General features: G+C 43.1%; 1 protein-coding gene across 1 annotated transcript in view; it reads right to left on the reverse strand.

Annotated features, from left to right (window-relative positions):
* Positions 1-1,783: 1,783 nt before the first annotated feature.
* oprm1 (opioid receptor, mu 1) overlaps positions 1,784-22,146 on the reverse strand; it is a 30,173-nt gene continuing 9,810 nt past the window's right edge. Inside the window, exons 2-7 of the mRNA XM_008304193.1 lie at positions 7,161-7,510; positions 4,912-4,917; positions 4,391-4,566; positions 3,324-3,502; positions 2,858-3,041; positions 1,784-1,789 (exon numbers count right to left, since the gene is read on the reverse strand). Of these exons, the coding sequence (XP_008302415.1) occupies positions 1,784-1,789; positions 2,858-3,041; positions 3,324-3,502; positions 4,391-4,566; positions 4,912-4,917; positions 7,161-7,510 (901 nt within the window). The remainder of the gene's footprint in view (positions 1,790-2,857; positions 3,042-3,323; positions 3,503-4,390; positions 4,567-4,911; positions 4,918-7,160; positions 7,511-22,146) is intronic.

The raw sequence follows: 22,146 nt of genomic DNA on the forward strand, positions 1-22,146 counted from the left end.
CTTTAAAAGGCTGTTTTTTTGTTTTTTTCTTTAAGGCGAATTTAGCGATACGGCACAACACGTAAGCACAAGCGATTCGAAGGTTACAAGAGATGTACAATCCTGCTTGGCTCACTTGTTAAAACCTTGAGAGGAGAAAAGACTCCATTCAGACCCAAACCTTGTGTAATGGCTGTTTAGCTGCGGTTATTCAAACACGAGCGGAGCTGTATGTTTGCACTATATGCCACAATAGCACACACTGCGCTGTGCAAACAAGGCTGATGCATCTTCTTTGCTGGTTTGCGATAAACACATGGTTTCCCTACATTCAGCAGTTTTGTCAGGTTTTGCAGAGAGATGAGAGAGCGAACGGCGCTCTGCTATAAGTCTACTTTATGTTAAAATCTTTACGGGGGGAGGATGGGTTCAGAAGAGAGAGCAAAGTTGTACAGCATCGCAGTCTGTCTTCCTGAAGTGGCCAAAGCCTCCTCAGAGCTGTGCAGATCGGTCAAAAGGTGTTAATGGAGTGTGAGGAGCGATGGGGTGAAGCCCTGCCGAGTTCAGACAGAAGCAGGATGAGAAGCACGGTTGGATCTCTAAATGACTTTGAACAACACCTCGTGTCCAGTGATGTCTTCATGTGGAGAAACAGCCACGGATCCTTTTCACGCTCCGTGAGCAAAAATTGGCTTCGATCCTTTTTACCCCCGTAAATGTACATTCCCCACACGGCGCTCACACAACGGCAAACAATTTGAAAAGATCACATCCGGAGGGAGATGACAGACTGACGCAAAGTCGTATAAAATCTACTAAGACAATTAATTGATCGGTTTTTAACGACGTAAAGAATTAGCTCGTGGCGAGGACAGAAGGTTTGGATCGATGATGCTGCTTTACCTCACCTGTGTGTGCATCTATTCTGTGTTTGCATTTGATAACAGCCATTAATAGCAGAAGGTTTGATTACATTTCAGTACAAATTTAATCCATACTTAGCTTTGTTTACCCTCGTTCAGAACAAGATCGAGGCAGATAGAGCGAAAGAAAATACCCCCCTTTACCTAACGTTCTGCTAACGTATCGACGTGATGTAATTATAGCCCACACTGGCTTCCTGCGATTATTACACTGTCAACATTTAGCCTCCACTTGCTCCTTAAACAAATTGCAATTGCTAAGATGGTAAATTTGTGTTTCAGGCCTGTGACATATTCAGATGTATGGAAAGGTGTCGGTTATGTAATGTTAAGTCAACACATCCTTTAACACGCGTGTTCGCCGTCTGTTTTTACTGAGTGTTCCTCATGTGTAGGCTGCTCTCATCTGTCTTTACTGAAATGAAAAGTGAGCACAGGTGAGGTGAGCAGCGGCTTTTATACATCTGTCTGCATTGTACTAATAACATTACTAATTAAAACTATATTATCGTTTTTTAAACTACAATTTAGTGCAATTACTTCAATTTGGAGGCCGTGTAGTCGGTTTTCTGTTTCTTCTGACCAGTCCCAGTTCTGTGTCTGTTTCAGTGAGAGTAAAAGCTTTGCGCAGCCACTTAGCACAGTTAGTTACACTAGTTGGCAGGTTAATGGCCCGACATGATGAAGCACTACAGTTAACCCTCCAACGCGGCGCTTAAACGATCCGTGCTATCGAGTCGTGTCACGGGTCGGTGGTGTGTACGTGCAGTTTGAGAGTGTGGTCAGAGCCCCGTGGTGACCTGCGTGACCTCCGAGTTGAGATCGTCGTTGGCGACGCCGCCGCAACAGCGAGAGTCCACCGACGACCTCTCCAAGGCTAGTCATACCTGCAGAGAGAGGACGAGGAGGGTTCATGTGTACAGAGGGGTTTTTTCTGACAGATATTTGATTTATTATATCATATCAAGTTAAGCCTCAGTTTTATTTCCACTGTGTTATAAACTGAACACATGATGGAGCATGACCACATAAGAGTCCAGCTCAACATGAAACCACTGAGGCATCAGTTCAGACTCTGGCTCAGACACAGCCATACATAATGTATATCCTAAACTGCATACTTTGCGATTTGCTCGGTATCTTGTTTCCAGTTGTGATTTTGACTTAAAATCAGTTATTTGTCCAGTGCTAGTATACGGTGTACTGCAATGTACGCTTGTATGAACGTCTGCACAGAACCTAACAGCCACACATCCAACATTAATAGATTAAACGCTTGATATTTGGGGACATATGCTTGTTTTCTTGCTGCAAATTAGATAAGAAGATTCACACTACTCTCATGTCCATAGGATAAATATGACCCTGCAGCAAAAAGCTGGTTAGCTTAGCTTAGCATTGAACTGCACGTAGCGTAGTTCTGTACAAAGCTGTTACAGTACTGGGACACTGCGCTTTTTTTTAAATGCAATTAACCTTGTCCTAGTTCTACATGCAACTATAGTTGAAGTTGCAATTACAACTGTTTGGCCTCACGAGGTCCAGAGGAGCTGCTCCCTGTTGTAATCTTTGTTAGTAAGTAGATGTAAGTAAGTCTGTGGAAGATTTACTCTAGAGTGCTTGTCTTGACAAGCTTTTAAAAAAAAAACAAACGTATTTGACAGATATTCATTTCTTTGCTTTGAGTAGAATCCACCTCAGGGTTCAGTCCTGTTTACTCTCCACACCTCTGGCTTCAGATTGTGCTCACAGTCCTGCCATCTGCAGAGCTTTTTGGGGCGACTTTTCTTGACCCGGCACAGCGACCTCCAGACAGTCTCTGCTGGTTACAAGTCTGATGCTAAGCTAAGCTTTTCGATACAGACGTCACATTGATCGGCTCATCTAATTGTTAGAAGAGATTGAATGACACAGAACATCTAACAGAAACATCTGCACACATGAACACAAACTACCTGCTGGTTGGATCTTTCTCCTGTGTTTGCGCTGTTGTGTTCGCGCTGCGGCAGCTTGCGGCTGGTGGCTCCGGTCCTGGACGAGTTCTGCATCTCCAACACAGACGGACTCGGGGTGCAGAACTCACGGAAACAACGCTTGAAGTTCTCATCCAGGTAGCCATAGAGAACCGGGTTCAGACTGCTGCAGGGCGCAAAGACAAGGTAGAGTTTTAACAAGAGAGCAGCCAGAACTCAGCTGACTTCTAATCTCACCAACATTTTTATCACCTTCATACTCAGCAATATGTAGAAACCATCTTGAATCCATTAAACCACTTGATCCTGTCTCTAACTCACACAACTTCTCTTATAAGACCCTTTCAGCTACACTTAACTGAGTCTTTCTTGCTAAAATAATAAGGAAATAATAATAAAAACCAACCAAATATGACTGTATTTGTATTTGCCTCTGCTGATTGTCTACCTGTTGGTGTAGCCCAGAGCGATGCAGAAATGCCAGGTGATGGTTTGCAGCGTGGAGCTGGGGATGTTGATCAGAGCTGTGATGATCACAAAGATATGGATGGGAGTCCAGCAGACGATGAAGACGGCGACAACCACCAGAACCATGCGGGTGATCCGCCGCAGGTTCCGGTCCTTCTCCTGTGTGAGCGGATGTATGTGTGGTAGAGAGAGAGAGAGAGAGAGACGGGTGGTTTAGTGTTGGGTGATAAGATGAGAAAATAAAAATGATGGAAGGTGGAGAAGGTTTGGGTGGTGAGGAAAAAGGCAATTCAATTAGAGAATGCATTAAGGGAGGAGGACAAGGAGGGAAAAACAAAGGAAAGTAGAAAGACAGAAGTGAAAACAAGTCCGGTGGTGGCTGAAGAAGAATAAGAACGAATCAAATCACACAGTAACTTAGATTTATATCCACTAGAAATGAATCTTCATCACAAAGTGCACATTTTGCAGCCAGGATTTTGGTAAATATTCTGAAATACTGAGAATAAAATGATTCAGGTTGGATCATTTTGTGTCCTGCTTCCCCTCTTTTTTCACTAAAAATGACTAAAAGCTGAAAAATACTTTGTTCTTCAGAGTCATAGATGACAAAAAAGGTAAGAAATTGTAGTTTTGTTGTGCCCAGAATATTGTTCTCTTTAACTAGTTCGAACAGGTCGACTCGCGAGGCTTTGTCCTCTGTACAGTTTGTCAATCTAAATAATAAATTGAATATACAGTGGCTGATTTTTTTTACTTGCCCATGTTTGAGCCGGTGAGCATTAATGGGTTAATTAAAACTGCGACGGCCTCAGGCTTAAGTTGATTTTCCTTAATTGCTTTGTCTTGAGTGCAATGAGGGCACTTTATTTACACGCAGGCTCTGGGCAGTCTTCTATTGTGCTTCATTACTCTGAAATATCAAAGCGTCGGCCATGTAGCCATGTGCACAAACAAGCACTTAAACGGAACAATATGCATGTAATTAAAAGCCACGGGCGCTACATGTATTTAAACTTTGCATCATATTCGTAAAAGTCAACAGACCTGGGAGCCCGACAGCATGCGGACGCTCTTGAGTCTCAGGATCATGAGGCCGTAGCACACGGTGATGATGAGGACGGGCATGATGAAGGCGAAGATGAAGACGCAGATCTTCAGCAGGGTGTCCCAGTACCAGGAGGGGTGGGGGAAGATCAGCTTGCAGTCCACGATGCTGGAGGCTGAGCAGGAAACAAAACGCAAGAGACGTGTTCTGTGTGTTCACCGGTAAACAGACGTTCATCACACATGCAGGCAATTTCACAAGTTGTTATTTTCAGTCACTCTGTTTTCACTTTGGCTGCACATGTTCAAATCTGTTTGTTCCTAACAATGCAACCAAATCCAACGCTGAACAGCAAGCGTGAGAAGAACAAGGCTTCTTTTAATTACTTTTTCCTCAATTAACTGATTAATCACTTGAATGACTCAGATATATATACAGACAGATCCTCACATATGCAAATCTGGAATTATTAACCCTTTAAACTCCAAGCACTCTCTGGTCTCGTCACATTTTTACTCACTGTGGACTCATTTTTCACTGCAAAATAAAGTCCTGCACCTCCATGTGAACAGAACAGCCACGGCTAGAGGTAGAATAATGTCTGCAGTGTAACAGAGTTATGATGCCATAAATCAAAAACAAAGAAAAAACACAAGTAGAATTTCTCATCTTATTTAACAAAATGTGAAAGAAACTGGTATCAACGTGTGTAATATTATCCCAAGTGCCCACAGAAAAATATGGTGGCTCTGCACGCATATAGATATTATACCATTCACATTTTTAATTAGTTTTTATACTCGTTTCTTATCTACACAGCTGCAGTTCATCCAAAAAGTCCATACATTTTTGTGACTTGAATGCAGCTGAGTCCTTCTTCAGTTACCGTAATTTGTGGACTATAAGCAGCTACTTTTTTCACACGCTTTGACCACTGCAGCTTAAACAATGACGCTGCTAATTCATGATTTTTTTATTATTTTTATGAATTTGCCTCGAGACAAAAGTGACACTGAGAGCGACAACGAAAGAGAGACTGAGGAAGTGTGTGACGAAGGAATTCTGAGGTTGTTCAACTCCGACACTGAAGAAGATGACTTTAGTGGTTTTAGTGCGCAGGAGGAAGATGAAGATAGCGATCAATGACTTTTCCTGGTAGGCTGCTGTAGTTTTTGTTTTTTAACCAGCCGTGTTACAGGCACTGTTCAGAAAAAAGCATTGACGTATTTGTGTATGTTACCAGAACATATTTAATTAAAAGTTTAAAAAAACTTTCTCTGTAAATATCTCATGTTACAACGTGGACACCTGCTGCTTATAGACAAATGCGGCCTATATATGTACAACTTTTTTTGTTCTTTTTAAAGCTAGTGGGTGCGGCTTATGGGCTGCAAGGTGGAGCAGTGGTTAGCATCATTGCCTCAGTAGGAAGGTCGCCAGTTCGTGTCCCGGTGAGGACACCCGGGATCTTTCTGCGTGGAGTCTCCATGTTCTTCCCATGCAGTGCAGGTTCTCTCCAGGTTCTCCAGCTTCCTCCCACACAGTCCAAAAACATGCCGAGGTTCATTGGTGATTCTAAATTGTCTGTAGGTGTGAATTAAACGGTGTATACAGCGTACAAATTTTTACACAAGAAAACAATTTTTTAAATAAATTATGTAGAATAAAGAAACTTTGATTTTAAGTTTAGACTTGGTTAAATTTCCTGACAGAAATCCCATCACTGATGAGTACTTCAAGGACTGTTAAACATCTGACAATTCTTTCTGTTTTTACAGCTCCTGGCTCCGATAAATGGTGTGATTTCGTTTTTAAAGATAACACGCCTTTTGGAGTTCAGAGGGTTCATGTGTGAAAACTGGTTTGGCGTTGCAGTCTACACATTTGCATATTATCATGTTCTAAGCTGATAAAACAGGAGCCTATATTTATGCACTGAGCAGAAACAGAGCCGCACTCGTGTACAAAAGGTCACTCGTATCTCAAGCGCTCTTCAAAATTATGTTTATGTTTGTTTTGTTTTTTTGTGCCGCTCCTGAGATCTTTATGTGTAAATGTGCTATCTGTGTGTTTCCTTCTGACAGTGATTAATGCATCAGACACAACAGCTCGTTAATCACTTCATTATCGAGCAGCACGACGGATGTCTATGCAGCTCCTCGCCCTGCCTTATAAAAGTCTCTCTAACTGTGCAGCGATAACATAAACTCTGTGCTGAAAACTAAAGCAGCAGCAGCACCTCTCTGCACCATCACAGCCTCACAAATCTCTCATCGCTCTCTTTCTCCTTTCATCCCTCCTTGCATTTATACGCAGACACCTTATCAGAGAGGCCCGTCTTTGCAAACAGTTACACTGGTCAGCAGCCAGGCGTATAGCATTAAATAATTCTTTGTGCAATTACACAGTAAAACCCTTATCTGGCTCGTCTCCTCTTCTGGAGCCTGCTCGAGTGCCGAACCGCTCTTTAAAGCTGTATGAATAAATAGAACGACCTGAATGTTTTTTTTTAATGCTTTCTGCGTCGCTGTTGAACCGTGTCAGGATGAAGAAATAAAAAGCAACACCTTCTTTCACATATTGCTGCAAATTGAAGGGTTTCAATTTCTCTATTCAGTTCTTCACAAAGACAAATGAAGGATGAAATATTCTCATCATGCCGTCAAAATCAGGGATTTCTACTTTCAGAAGAGTGTTTATTGTGGCTGACTGAAAGGATATTTGGTATGTTTTAGTCTCATTCAGAGCGATGTGTGCGTTCATGCTTACGCGTGACAGTGGTGGAGGCCATGAACATGACCGGCAGCCCGATGGCCGAGGACAGAATCCAGTTGCAGACGTTGACGATCTTGGCGTTGCGGGGCGTCCGGAAGTCGAGCGCCTTGACGGGGTGGCACACGGCCACGTAGCGGTCGATGCTCATGGTGGTGAGCGTGAAGATGGAGGTGAACATGTTGTAGTAGTCGATGGACATCACCGTCTTGCACAGCAGGTCGCCGAACGGCCACGTCCCCATCAGGTAGTTGACGCTCTGGAACGGCAGCGTGCTGGTGACCAGGGCGTCGGCCAGGGCCAGGTTGAAGATGTAGATGTTGGTGGCCGTCTTCATCTTCGTGTATCTGCGTGAAAAGGAATCGATGTGAGACAATGTGCATTTTGTCTTACAGGTTTTTGCGCCCTCTCTCTCGTCGTTTTGTGTCTCTTTGTTGGAGCAGAATACATAGTCAGGGCACTTTTTATTTAACTCGCTTCAAACAGCGGCTCTGGCCTCAGGACCTCCTGACTTCTTTAATCCACGCGTGACATTTCAAACTCACTCAATCGACTTTATCCCATCTTCAAAAGCAAACATTTGAACGTTCCAGTTCTCTGATAGCAGAGGATACACGCTGCTTCCTGCGAAACGTGACATCGCATATGAGAGCACTGCAAGTCTCTTCCTGCCTTTCTGAAGGACGACTAGTATTTGCACAATGTGTAAGGACAGCGTGAACTATCGAGAAAGCAGCGACAAGGACGCATCCTTTGCAGAAAAACGTAAATACGACACCGCAAGGCCGCGAGTAAGGGTCTTTGAAACATCTTTGCAGAGTTTGAATGCACAGCTGACATCGGGGCTCATTGTCAGTTGCGATCCAAGCAGATTGTGGAATATTTCGTGAATAATTCAAGTCCCCTGCGTCAGCTACCAGCCCATTTTGTGAAAGCAGACTTCTTGTTTAATCAGTTCTAATGGCTCGGTTTAATGAGCTGCCCACAAACAAAGCCGTGGTCCTCGAGGTTTTAAAAAGATACCGCGAAGAAATGACTTACCTCAGACCGTTTGCTGGGGATCGTGTGCACATTTCCGTGTAAAACCAATTCAAATTAGATTGAATTCTTGTGTTTTTCATAATATATTCATTGCATTTGTATCCCAGACACAGCCTCCAAAACAAAAGGGAAGAAAGTAGGAGATATTTCTGCGAATCACTAAAAGACTCACAGAAGCAATGAGAGGTCAGACGCACTTTTCACCGTGTTGCACCACAAAAAAAAAGACCACCATCAAGTAAACCTGCTTCTCAGCCTGTTGCAGCTCTTTTCCATTGATCATAGCATTTCAAGGACGGTCCCCTTTTTTCAGGTTTCCCCACAAATATCCCCTCGGTCAGAATGATGGAAAATTGAGCGAAGAAGAGAGGCATTTCAAAGAGAACGCGACGTAGTGGAGTGTTTGTGGATAACAGAAGAAAGCACACGGATCCATTAGCACGGAGACGAGAGAATGGACCGCAGATGGCTAAAATGGCTTGACTGTTTAGAGCTCTTGTCAGCAAAGGATTACATGATGTTTAGCATTTGTTGTCCTCTGAGGGTGAAGCTGGATCCCACCGGGGGGAAAAAATAAATAAAATCATGAACTCACTAAAACACCCACGACCCAACTGAAAAACAAAGCAACTATCATGACATTCTGATGATTTAGAGGTTTCTCTGTGACATTCGGCGTCCAGTGTCGTGAAGATATATCAAATATATGTTGGTAGATAAAAACCGTGTGAAAAGTTCAGCCTCACCCTGCAGCTCGGTGCCACATTTGAACATCTGACGAGTGAAGTCTGACATTTAATGAAGCAGAAGCTTTCATAATGGTAAATGTGAGCTGGATTTCTACCGCTGGGTTCCCCGATGACTTCTATGTGCCCGCGAGCTACGACGGTAAAGAGCTCATCAACCTATGTGATGAAGATGCCTCTTCCTGTGACATGCACTTTAGTTCTACTGGTACTGTTTCAAACTAATTTCATGTTCTGTTTTGGTGGTGGTGGTTCACTTTAGCAGATTCTACCAACGTGAAATTACACTTTAACCTTGAAACTGGTGTTCTAGTCAAGGGAAAAGTGTGAAAATTAGGTTTGCTATTCCTCAGCACTGGCGTGTCTGATCATATAATATCCATGTTTCTTCAGTTTTTCAGCAAATCAAATGACAGAGTTTACTTTTTGGTAAATCAAATACTTGAAGTTGGAAAAAAAATAGAAAAATACATGTCGACTTTCCTTAAAATCAAGTTGCAAATTGAGAGGAATCAAATGGTTTAACTAACTTCAACTGATGGTGCTATCGGTCCTTGTTAACTCAGTGTTAATAAACTCTGTGTGACAGCTTCTCTGTCTAAAGTGAAGAAAAGCAAACTGTGTGACTTGACATCAAATACCGATCAATTCTGTCTCCACGTCAGGGATAATTGATCCATCCATTCATTATCTATACACCCCTTAATCCTCACTAACCCTCTGCTGGTCATGTGACTCCTGCTGCTGTTTGATGCTGCGTGTACTAAACTCAAAGGAAAGACTCCTTCAAAATACATCGCTGGTTTGGCCTCTTTTACGGCATGTAGTTCGGACTTGTGCTGAGTTGAAAGTGATACCAAAGTGTCCCTGGTGAGACCTTAGTGATCATTCAGACATGAGGTCAAGTACAGTTAACTAAATATATTCCTCTAAAACCGCAGACTCCACATTTAATTTGCACAAAACACAGTAGAAAAACAACAGATCATACATCAGGCTGTTTCTTTATTTCTTGCAAGACCCGTTGCCGCTGTACCAGACAGACGTGAGACTAAGTGGACCAGCGCATTTCCCCAAAATGTCTAATCATTCCACTAACTTCATATCCAAATCACCACAGGGATTGTACCGACGCTGCACTGCTCCATGTAAAAACCACTTAGACACATCCCTGCTGCGGTGTTGCAGAATTAATCCGAATACACAAAGTGACAATGATACATCACACCCACCGGCCTTCGTGTTAATAAACCCCAACTGTCAACGTACCGCGGAGATTATTTACATCTGTTCTGTTCTCTCCTCAATAATCCCCAATCCTCTTAGCAACCAGAGATGACAGTTAGTTCATTAAATTCTGATTAACTTTAACACCGACAGCTTAGCGTGTTGTTATTTCAGACTTTATTTGCACTGGGACGGGCGATGCGGTTAAAGCCGTCGCCCTACGCCGAGACATGCTGATGGAGCTTCAGGTAATTTCACGCATCCCTTTATTGACTTTGAGGCGATCGCGAGAGCGGATGCAGACGACGGTTCATGTTTCTCCTGTGTGCCGTGCGGTTTGATCGAGGCTTACTCGTGTAGAGCACACGGAGGTGAACGGCCTCATCTCGTCTGAATTAACGGAATGAGGTGTTTTATTAATGAGGTTTCAGCTTTAATTTATTCATCGCCCTTGAGGGTTGACGCACCAATCCTCGATTTATTGGCAGTAGGTTTTCATTGTTCAACGTTGCATGATTGCACTGACTGTTTATCACGCGGACGTCAAAAACAAGACACACATTGTGCATAAAAGCAGCTTCTGATGCGTGTAACTGAATTCATGAAGAATTATCTGACAAAGCTGTTAAGGTTAAACCAAACTGCCCTCAAAAAATATGTTAAAAAATAGAGTGAGATGTATGTTTTTGCTTTTTTATGCTTTTCAATTTGAAACCAAAACTTGCTAACTTCAGCTTTGCACCATCCCCTGACATTTCCTTGGCATCTACCCTGTCTGCAGATGAGTCCTCCACCTTTCTTGATCCGTCCACGGCTATAGTTGCCTGAAAGTTGTTGCTATCCATCCGTGTGACCTTGTAAATGTGCCAGATGAGGAGCTGCTGGTCAATACATCAATGTCTCCTTTAACCCTCCTCACCTCAGCTTTGTCGCATTGTCACACAAACCGAGCCGCTGCACAGCTTCTTCCACCTTTTCACTGGCTCTCCTTTTTTTTTTAGATATTCTGGTTGGATAGCAGAACTTAAGGCTGTTAAACAAACTCTCTGCTCATTAGTCGATGCTCATAAATAATGTGTGGGTGGATTGTGAGCGCTTTGAAGCTGAAATTCCAATTTTCTGCCATTTGTTTCAAACAATTTGCGAATGCAATTATGAAACACTTTATAAACAGTTTACCTTCTCTTAGTAGTCAAGGGACTAAAATGGACTAATCAGAGGAAAACACATTGCGCTCGATCGAACACAGAATTATAAGAACTGGTAATCAGATTTAGGATGAAATCACACTGAAAGAAAATTAATTGTCGCTGTGTGACTGTTTCATAAAATGCTCTGTTGGTAAATATGGGTATTATAAATGTTTTCTCATTATGATAATTAAAAATGTCATTAAACTTTACATTTCAAACAGTCTTCCAGTCAGAGCATTCTGTAGCACTGACACGGTGTAGAATGGTCTGCCTGCTCCTCACTGTCATTCTGCTATAGAGGGGAAAACAATGCTCTGAGGAGTTTGTAGTTATTTAAATATATCACAATTGTCTTGTGCATGGCTAAGAACAGGACGCAACAATGGTGTTCACTCAAACTAGTGACAGTTTGGTGGAGCATTTGTATGCAGGGAGGCGAGCACTGTGGTTAAAATGGAATATTCAACAAAAAACAAACAAACAGCAGGGCTGCGTTACTGCTCGATTCAAAACCACAGCAGAAGTTCTTAGTCTGGCAAGATGCTGCATAGAGGTTGTTGTTGTTGTTGACAATGGAGAAGGGAATTTTGAAAACAACAGGTACACAACACATTTCACTGCGCGTTATAACTGTGTTTGTGACCAATAAAAGACCTTGAACCGATAGCATGTAGCTCGCGGAAGAGGAGGAGAAAGCTTTGTCAAACGCATCACCAATGTCTGCCTACACCCAGTCAGCCAGACTACATTTCAATAAATACAGACTTGCTGTTGCACACTGATCAGCGATAACATTCCAGCCACCGGCCTAATATTGTTTAAGTCCTCCTAGTGCCCTTAAACAGCTTTGCCTGTCGAGGCCTGGATTCCAAAGACCTCTGTCCTCTGTCTTGTGTATCAGGCAGCAGATCATTTAGATAGCTGAACATGGCGCTGGAGCCTCCATGGATCGGACTTGTTTTTCCAGCCCATCCCTCAGATGTTCCATCAGATTAGGCTCTAGGGAATTCGAAGGCCATGTCAACACCTTAAACTCTTTGTCAGATACCTCAAGCCCTTCCTGAATAATTTCTGCTGTGTAGCAAGAAACATGATCCTGTTGAAAGAAGCCATATAGGGGCGTATCTATGCAACAAGGGTACGTGTTACAGAAAGATCCATGTGTATCCCAAGATCAGAGCATCCCTCTGCCTCTGCTGACTTGCCGTATTCCCATAGTGTATCCTGCTTCCATCTCTTCTTCAGGTAAACAACAGGCACAGCTGCATATTGGAGGCACTTTCTGCAGTAGACATGGGTCAACATGGGTACTCTGATCTACTTAAGCAGACATGTTCTGGCACCTTTCTCTCACAACCAAGTCATGGACTTAAGCAGATTGCGCTACAGCAGTTCTTCTGTAGGACTGAACCACATGAACCAACACACATCACTGAGCCTTGGGTACCTACGATCCTGTTTCCTGTTCACCTGGTTGTCCTTCAATGGACCACTTTTGGAAACACAAGACCTGCGGTTTTGTTGATGCTCTGACCCACTTGTCCAAACATCCCAATCTGGTCTTTGTCAAAGTCACTCAAATCCTCAAGCTGCCAAATTTTCCTGCTTCCAACACATCAATCTTAAAACCCTGACTGCCTGATACCTTTTGACAGGAGTCACTGTAACGAGATGAGTAATGTCGTTTGCTCCACCTGATGCTGATGGTTGTACAGCAGGCTGACCGAAGCCCACCAGCAGGTACTTCATCACCGTCTGCATTACTTTTGCGTTGGCAACATAAAGTCACAAAAAGGATATTTACTGAGGAAATTACATGTTATGGTATAAATGTTCAAATTAATTTTCTTTCCAGCAGCAATTACCTGATAAGTGCCCTTCATAAAGTTGATACAGATCTCCCACTGATAGTTCCTCATTTTGAAAGGAAACTTCGACAGCTCGCACAAACAGACGATAAGAACGCCGTCTCATTAAACGTCAGTAAACAGCCTCCATATAAAAATGCTTACAGTAATTATTCCGCCTATTATTGACTGAAAGACAACGTGGCAGCGAAGCCAGAGAGCAACCAGACAGAAGTAATTATCTGCGAAGAGTAAACCTTCATTAGGCTTCTTCTGTGAGTAAACAACGCTCCACAACAGATGTTTTCCAGCGAACTCTTCACTGCATTAAACTTGGACCGCTAAAGCCCGGAGACGGCGAAAAAGGGATGCAGAGATGGACCTTCAAATGAGCCGGAGCAGTCCTTTCAGTGAGATATGTATAATTCATAGCTCTTCCATCAACCCATTAGCTGTGGTTTCCACCTGGAGGGGAAGGAAATCTTTTCATCCCTCCTGTTCCTTTTCCATCTCTGCTTCTTCTTAAATGAGGAAAAAATTGATTTGATAACAATGGCAAATTATCCCCGAAGTCAATTCAGACACAAAACGCATTGTGCACACTCAAGCTGTCCTCGAGGATTCATTATTCAAACACTCAAATCATTTGACAAATACGGAGCTATCCAGCTGTGTCGGTTCAACTGGCGAGTTTCCTCATTTGAATAATTTTTCCATAAAACGGCTCTTAAACAGGTGGCAGTCGAGGGTCGGTTCTTTTAATATACACAAATTCTATAGAGCGGAATGTGGTTACTTTGAAATATTTTATAATGATAAAGCACTTAGATTTTTAGCCCCACTCGGGCTGAATAACTTATAATTAGTGAGCGCTTTATGACAAATTATGAAGAAGAAAAGGAGAATAACCTCCAGCCTGACTTCCTAATGAGCCTCATTTATTGCTCAAACTGTGAAGTAGAAACACAACAGCCATTTAATTGTTCATTATTCCTCTAAATGAGGGTTTTTTAAAATTGTTTTGGGCCTTTATGACATTGAAAGAGTTTGTCTTTAATCGCTGCACACATTTCCTGGCAATCGATTTAAAGTTTCCTGAGATATTTCACTCTGGACCAAACCAACGCCGCTATCTCTGCTAGTGTGGCTAAAGACAGGGAAGAGGAAACCAGAATGAAACTGTGCAAAGCGAGGGTCTGTTCCAATGCAAACCCCATCCACTGGTGCCGATAATTGCTGCAGGAGCCGGCTGTGTAATTGGTCTGAACAAGGCTAACCCCAGGTGTTCAATAACACAGGATGAGCGCCTCCAATAACGTCTCGTTTCCTTCTGCTCCGATTAAAGAAGCGCCGACGTGTTGACAGACACGAACACATGTGGGACCAACAGGCAGGACACGAAACGCATTCTGTCCTCGCAGCACGTCTCCGCTTCGTGAAAACTGCACACGGCATGGAGCCGTTCACGTGTTCCCGTATGGTAATTAGTCCACAACTGCGCATTTGCACATGTGAGGGTCGCCCTTCACCATGGCAACAGCTGTGACCAGGCAGAGGAGAGCGTTACAGCAGACACTGTTAAAATGAGATGACATAATAGGAAGCATGACATTTTCTGTAGCATTACTTGGCTTTTATGTTTCCGTGTGAACACAAAGCTCAAATTTAATGAGGCGGCAACAGTAGAAACCTTTCTAATTTCTATCTGGTGTGTTTGGTTGCCCGTTTTCTCTGATCACATGTTTCTGATCATTCCTACTATCTGACGCCATCCAACGGGTTCAGTGAATCTGACCTCCACTCATGTTTAATTTGCAGAATGTTAAATTAACCTGCCAGTTATCATAAAATATTCTGTAAAAAATATGTAGCTTATAGTTTGTGGCACAGACAAAGCGTCATTGTTTGTTGCTCTGAAGTGAACATTTTCTCTGAGTCTTGGTTGCCTGATGTGGTGTTTGATGTGTCCAATTGATTATTTTGGATAACATATTAAAAGACTAACTTGGCAGACGTTGAAAGCTCGGCTATGAGCTCCAGCGTGCGCTCTGATTTGTTGCAAGTCTGTATCGAATCAACATTCTTGTCACCATATTTCAACAAATGTCAAAATGAAACCCACACACTTGCAGTCAACAGTTTGGAACAGAATCCGATAACCGTTTATGGCTTTTGCTACACAGCCACCCAAACATAATTCATCATTAGCCGGGGAAGCTGGCCGCTGTGTTCGCAGCCTTGTGTATGATTCATGGGCTGCTGCTGGCTGCAGATAAACCATTAAGTCCCGGTTGCAGAAACAGAGGCTGCTCATGTGAACAGACATCTGTGTGCCTCTGGCTCGGACCAGTAACACTGTCCATGCACGCTGTGAGGAACATGACGGTTGAGGCTGCACAGGGAGTGACTGTGTGCGTGTCTGGCTGCTGGGCATGTGGTGAGAAATATCTGTGCTTCTGCTGCGTGCGTGTAGTCTTTAGGTTTGGAGAAATCTTCTATCACTGTATGTGGTATATACACCACCACATACAGACTCCAGTAAATAACCTGAGAGCAATATTCCAATCAACTCCAGTTTATTTCAACCTGCCGTCTGAGTGAACAAACTGGGATGAATATGTGTCGCAGCAAAAAGCCTGTTCCAGGTGGTTAATTTCTTCATTTACTTTTAGTCAGGCTTGAAAACAACCTCTTAAAATGTAAAAATTTGGATTTTATTTTTATGGAAATCTGCAGGGAACTTGTGCAAGTTGCCCCAATGTTTGACACGACTCCCCATTAGCATGATGCATTGAGCCACTTTAATTGGAAATACGCCAACTTGAAATATACTGGTGATAAACCTTAAATCTCTGACCAGTCAATGCATCATGTTGATGATCAGAAATTATTTTAGCCAGCACAAGAATCTTGAGCAGATGAACCAATACCACAACTGTGCAGACGAGCAGAGTCCATCTCCGCTTTAATTTAGAAGCAATTACTTTAGCAAAGGCCAAAACACAGATAAAAAATGCTGCATGCTTGTAGTGCAGTGCAGTGCATGTGTGTTTCTAAATCATCTTTATGATCCAGTATATAGAACTCACTATTTATCCACCGAAACCACACAGTGAGTTAAGAGTCCGGTTCTGTTTGTCAGCTATTCGGCCACTTGGAACGTTTCACAAATCGTGTATTGGCTTCGTTTTCATCTGTCGATGAAGGTTCAGTGAGCCGCACAATAATTAGATTTAAAGCATGCTAAGCGTGGGCATCGGAGAGGTGGATAGCAGTGCAGCGGAGTGCTTAAAAATAAGGGTTTTTGGCATTAAACGGAGAAGCCACGAGTATCATTTAGATCTCAATCAAAGCTTATTAGAGCTGCTGGCCTCTGTCAAACTGCAAACTTTCCATCTTTCCCTGCAGGGACAGAGTGTTTGAGTATTCCTTCAAATTTAACTCAAATTTAATGCGGCTATAAAAAGTGTAAGGTATGTAATTAAAGATGAAGTAGTTTATGCTCTATATAACATTTAATGTGATAAAAAGCTTGATAAAAAATGCATTACGACTCTTGATTGCAAGACTGCGTTTTGTTGAGCCATCTGTCCGCTCTGGCCTCCTCACGTCTCCTGAGTTTTATATGAGCTCAGATTGTTTTGGTTTGTCAGCTCTGATAACACGGACGATAAAGTGTGTCAAAGCTGAGGTAAGATTTTTTTAGCACCAGCGAGCCCTTTACATAACCACCTACTGTATGATTATGGGTTCACTTAAAGTAAATACTAACTCCTGCTTTTTATTTTTTACCCTTCTATTCGAGCCTTTCGCTGCTTCAGGCTCTCCTCAGCCGGTTTGGATGAGCCGTCATATCAGTGTCTGAATAAGTGCTGGATCTCACTCAGTCTGTCGTGGCCGCTTACAACCTGCGGGCGAACATTTACCAACACTTAAAGCTATTTTGGGACCTGCTTCTACTGCAGCACATTTCCAGCATTGGCTACATAATGACATCCATTTACCAAAACTATGTCCAAGAGAATAAAAAATAATAATAATAATAATTTGAGCTTACTTCAATTCCACTTGTATCACAGGGGAAATATGGTTTGCAAACAGGATTAACACAAATGAAGCGCTAAATGCCCACTGTCACGTCAACATCAATTGTCTCTAACAGTTTAAGCTGCGGTATTTGTTTCAATCTGTGCCGGGGCAATAATGTTTATTACTTTGATTTTCTCGCTTTGTCTGGTTCAGGTAGCTGCTTTTGTTTTTGGCTTACATTACCCTCAGGATACAGCTAATGCTTCAAAAAGAGAAGAAAAAAAAACACTATGAGGTGATTTTTAACATCTAAACACACTCGTAGATGGATTATTTAATTGGAAAACCCCAGATTTTAACACTAATTTGTTCATTTAAAGCATAACCATGAGGGTTTCCTCACTTTTGCTACATTTATTTTGTCACCTGTGAGAACAAAACTCCTCTAATCTTAACCAAATAGTCATTAAAACCCAAATTTTAGTCATTTATTTTAACCTGAGCCACTTTAAACCAAAGTTGTGTTTGTGCCTAAACCTAATCATATCTTTTTTAAGTTAAGGAAGGAAGAGACAAACATAATCCTGCTGAAATCAGTTTTTTTTTAAAAACAGACAACCAGTTTATAATACACACGACAGCCTGCCTGTCATTCCAGTATTGCCACTAATGGCACCACGTAAGGATGCTGGAGAAGGAGGCCTAAAAGCACGACTTAAATGGATAGAAGTCAAAGAGGCTTTTCACTTGACTCGAGCAGCTTTCAGGAGCCGGTGATAAATCAGGAGAGGCTGACAAAAACAGACGAGGAGCAGGCGGGCAAGAATGAGGTTCAGCCAAGGTCAGAATCCATCAGAGCAAGAAACAGGAAAAAACCTGGAACGCTATCAGCACGGAGACGGTCTGTGCAACTGACAAGTGTGAGAGGGTCGGTAAAGATACACCGGAGGGGTGACGAGGGATCGAGCTGCAGATGATGCAGGAGGCAGAAACGCAGACTGCAGGGGACGGTGGGAGTGGCTGCGACTGAAACAACAGCCGTGTTGTTGACAGGGAACGTACCAGAAAGTAGACAAATGAATGATTGGAATCACCTTTGGGGGTGAAACTGTCCACAAGTTGAAGCAGCTGTAGGGTCTCTGATAGTTTGTGAAGCGCTGGAAAGAACCACCTGGCAGAAGAAACTTATTTCTACACGGAAATGTTGCTTCTCTTGTCGAAATGCAGGCTTCTTTATAAGCACTTTGTCCTCATGGAGCAGTTTCTATTCTCACGACATTTAAAGTGTACTCAAGAAGGATGCCGCTGTTGCTCTCCTCTTTTGTCATTTCTCAGCGTGAACATCCTCGACTCCTCTCCTCTCACCCTGAGATGGAGAGTGGAGAAGACGGGGAAGAAATACAAGGAGTGAGAAGTCGAAGCAACGAGTATTTAACAAAATCAGACATGCTTTCTGAAGCTCAGTCCTTTAAATGAAATATGATGTGTCCCAGGGCTGCATCATCTGTCCACTACCTGCCGCTGTGTTCATCATCACCAGGGTTCATGTAATGAGATCTGGGATGCACACAAAGGCCATGAAATAAGACACAAAAGAGAACACTCTACAAATAAAGAGTGACATATATACACACTATATATAGGACATGTTTTTATACACAACATTATATACAAACATTTGTCAGCCTTGCTCCTGCAGTGGTTTGTATATTCCAGCTTTGTGTTTTATCCATTATAAAAGAATACACCTGTGCATCATCGCTCCTCCATCAAACCTCCTTTCTTCTCGCTCTTGAGATGCATTTTAGTAACTGATGCATCCTTCAAGATCGATTTCTGGAAGGAGGATGGAGGAGACGAAGTGGCTCGAAGTAGAGAAAATAGAGACCATCATTGAGTTTGCTGACAAAACAGCAGTGGTGGGTCTGATCTTCAGCAACAATGAGGAGGACTATTTGATGGACATCACCCACTTGGAGGACTGGTGCAGAGACAATGGTCTCCTCCTGAACGTCAGCAAGACCAAAGAGCTGATTGTGGACTACAGCAAGAAGCAGCAGAGGGCATAGCACCCAATCAGGATCAGCGGGACAGAGTTGGAGCGAGTGGAGAGCTTTAGGTACCTGATGTGGTCCTGTCACATCAACACCCTGGTGAAGATGGCTTCACAGTGTCTCTACCACCTTGAGGGACTTCAAGCTCCCTCTCAAGGTGCTCAGGAACTTTTACACCTGCACCATTGAGAGTGTTTTGGCTGGATGGGCAGCAGCACCCAGCAGGACTTCTGGGCCCTGAGGAGGGTGGTCCGTTCGGCTGAGCGCACCATCAGAACCACCCTCCCGAGCCTGCAGGACATTCACAACAAACGATGCAGGTTAAAGGCCAGGAAGATTGTGAAGGAGTCCAACCACCCCAGCCACAGACGGTTCTCTCTGCTGCCATCAGGGCGGCGTTACTGCTGCCTGAAGGCAAACACAGAGAGGATGAGGAGGAGCTTGAGTCTGTCATGAACCTGAAACAGTCAACTCAACAGGCAAATCCAATTGGTTACTTTTGCCTTGAATATATACATAAGAGGTGTGTCAGAAAAGTTCCAGGACTGTTGTCACAAAAGATGTAACTCAAATAAAACTACAAACTACAAGTTTTCCCCTTCGAAGTCTGGAGTCTAACACATTTCCCAGTCTTCTCTGTCACACCACCATGCACTCCTGGAAAGATTCTTCTGTGATCCTCTGCAGTTACAGCCATCTTGATGTCAACCAGTGACCAGTAAAGGCCAGTAAAGAATCCTGACTCTTGCTTCTGCCAGAGCTGGTAGATGTTTTCTACTGTGCTAGCCATGACGCTAATGAGCCACATGGTTCAACGAGTTTGAGTCAAAAACCAGATGGTCAGAATAAGAAAGACTGTCAACAAAGACTCAAAACATCCAAATAACTTTCTATCTTGCACGATTATAAATGGTCACAGAGTGTTAACTATCTCTTACTCGTTAACACTGTTATTATTATGAATAGTGTTAGAAGAAATGAAAAAATAGTGAGAGCATGGAATAAAATCACCAAATTAAGTATTGAAAGTGAAAAATGTTCCTGAGGCACCACGCTGAGTTGCTGCGGATGTGCTCCCATCACAGTCTGAAGCCTTTTTGTCGGCATTCAACACAAACACGCAGACAGATTCGTAAATATTCAGTCATTAAACAGCACTTTCACGTCTGAGCTAGCCACTTCATTAAACACTTTCACCTTTTAACCATCGCAAACACCGCGTTGTCATAGAAACTCCTGACGGGTGATAAAACCACGATCACGCTGAACCCGCCGTTTGAAATTATTTTCGTTTTTGTCTGTGTGCGTCACAAACAGAGACAGAGAGAACATTTAATGATTGATAACTTTATCTCGTCGGCGTCTGCTTTAGCTGAGCGATCACAAAGACAAGCACAAAGCCGGAGGTCACATGTGCAAACTCAGCAACAGCGTAGCCAAGCACCGGCGGAGGGTTGGTGGAAGTGACCCAAATACAGGAGAGGGGGTTGGTATTTATACTCCTCTCAGCCAACAATAAAGCAACAGGCAAAGTGTGTTTTAGGATCAGGGAAGTGGCAACATGTTGCTCTGGTTGCATTAGTCTAAAAAAAAAAATCCTGTACGTCTCTTTGCTGGATGGTTTCATCTCCAGTTTTGTACCTCCTCTGCCATTCACCTTAGAGCTCAAACAGAGATATCAAAGCACACACGAGACAAATTCACTGAATAAACTCGTAAACTTAACTCATAAAGAGACCTGAACACAATGTGTTTGCGCAGGAACTTTATTTATTCATGTGGATGACATCTGCGTGCATGTGTGGATCGGCGTATCAGTAGAGCTGTCACTACGGAGCACACAGTCCTCCCTGAAATTGACTGACGAAGGCTTGATTCTGCTCGACAACTCACATTCCCTGAGCTGTCACCGAGCATCTGCTGAGACTTACGACACGCATACACAAACAGATGGGAACACACACACACACACACACACACACACACACACACGTGCAAAACTGACAGATAAAGAAAGAAAAGCTGAATAATTACACGCCCATAAGTCAGAGGGACAAACAGCTCGGCGAGCGTCTCTGGTTGTCAGAGACGGATGGATAGAGCCGACGGTCGATGCTCGGAGGCTCAGTGTGATGCAAGAAGTCACACAAAACTTCTCTGCTATAGTCTGTTCAATCTGTTCCAATAACTCCCTGCAAAGGGTCAGTACGATTTTTGAATTAGAAAAACAAAAGTGCACAAATATTACACAGAACCTCTCTGAATTTCTGTGTAAGTCGAGTTAAAACAAAATTTAGGTTGTTGTAACTTGGCTTGATAACTTAGTTTTTCTTCACCTATATCTTCACCTTGGATGGAGTCCAAGTCTCCATCCATCCATTATCTATACACCACTTAATCCTCACTAGAGTCGTGGGGGGCTGGAGTCTATCCCAGCTGACTGAGGGCGGAGGCAGGGGACACCCTGGACAGGTCACCAGTCTATCAGGGCTACACTTAGAGACAGACAACCAAGCACACTCACATTCACACCTACGGATAATTTAGAATCACCAATTAACCTCAACATGTTTTTGAAGTGTGAAAGGAAGCCAGAGAACCTGGAGAGAACCCACGCTGCACGGGGAGAACATGCAAACTCTACACAGAAAGATCCCAGGTGTGGTACAGAACATACGACAGAAAAAGATCTTTGGGGTAATTTAGAAACTGTGTCATCATGTTTACAGTACTCTCAGCACTGTTGGCAGCACATGTAGCAGAGTAGTATCACAGACGGTGGTGTGGAGTCAAGTGGTATCCCACAGTAAGATGCTAATTAGTTTTTCCAATACCTTGCTCGAAAG

Source organism: Stegastes partitus, unplaced genomic scaffold (assembly GCF_000690725.1).
Source record: "Stegastes partitus isolate 25-593 unplaced genomic scaffold, Stegastes_partitus-1.0.2 Scaffold2159, whole genome shotgun sequence".
Taxonomy (NCBI): domain Eukaryota; kingdom Metazoa; phylum Chordata; class Actinopteri; family Pomacentridae; genus Stegastes; species Stegastes partitus.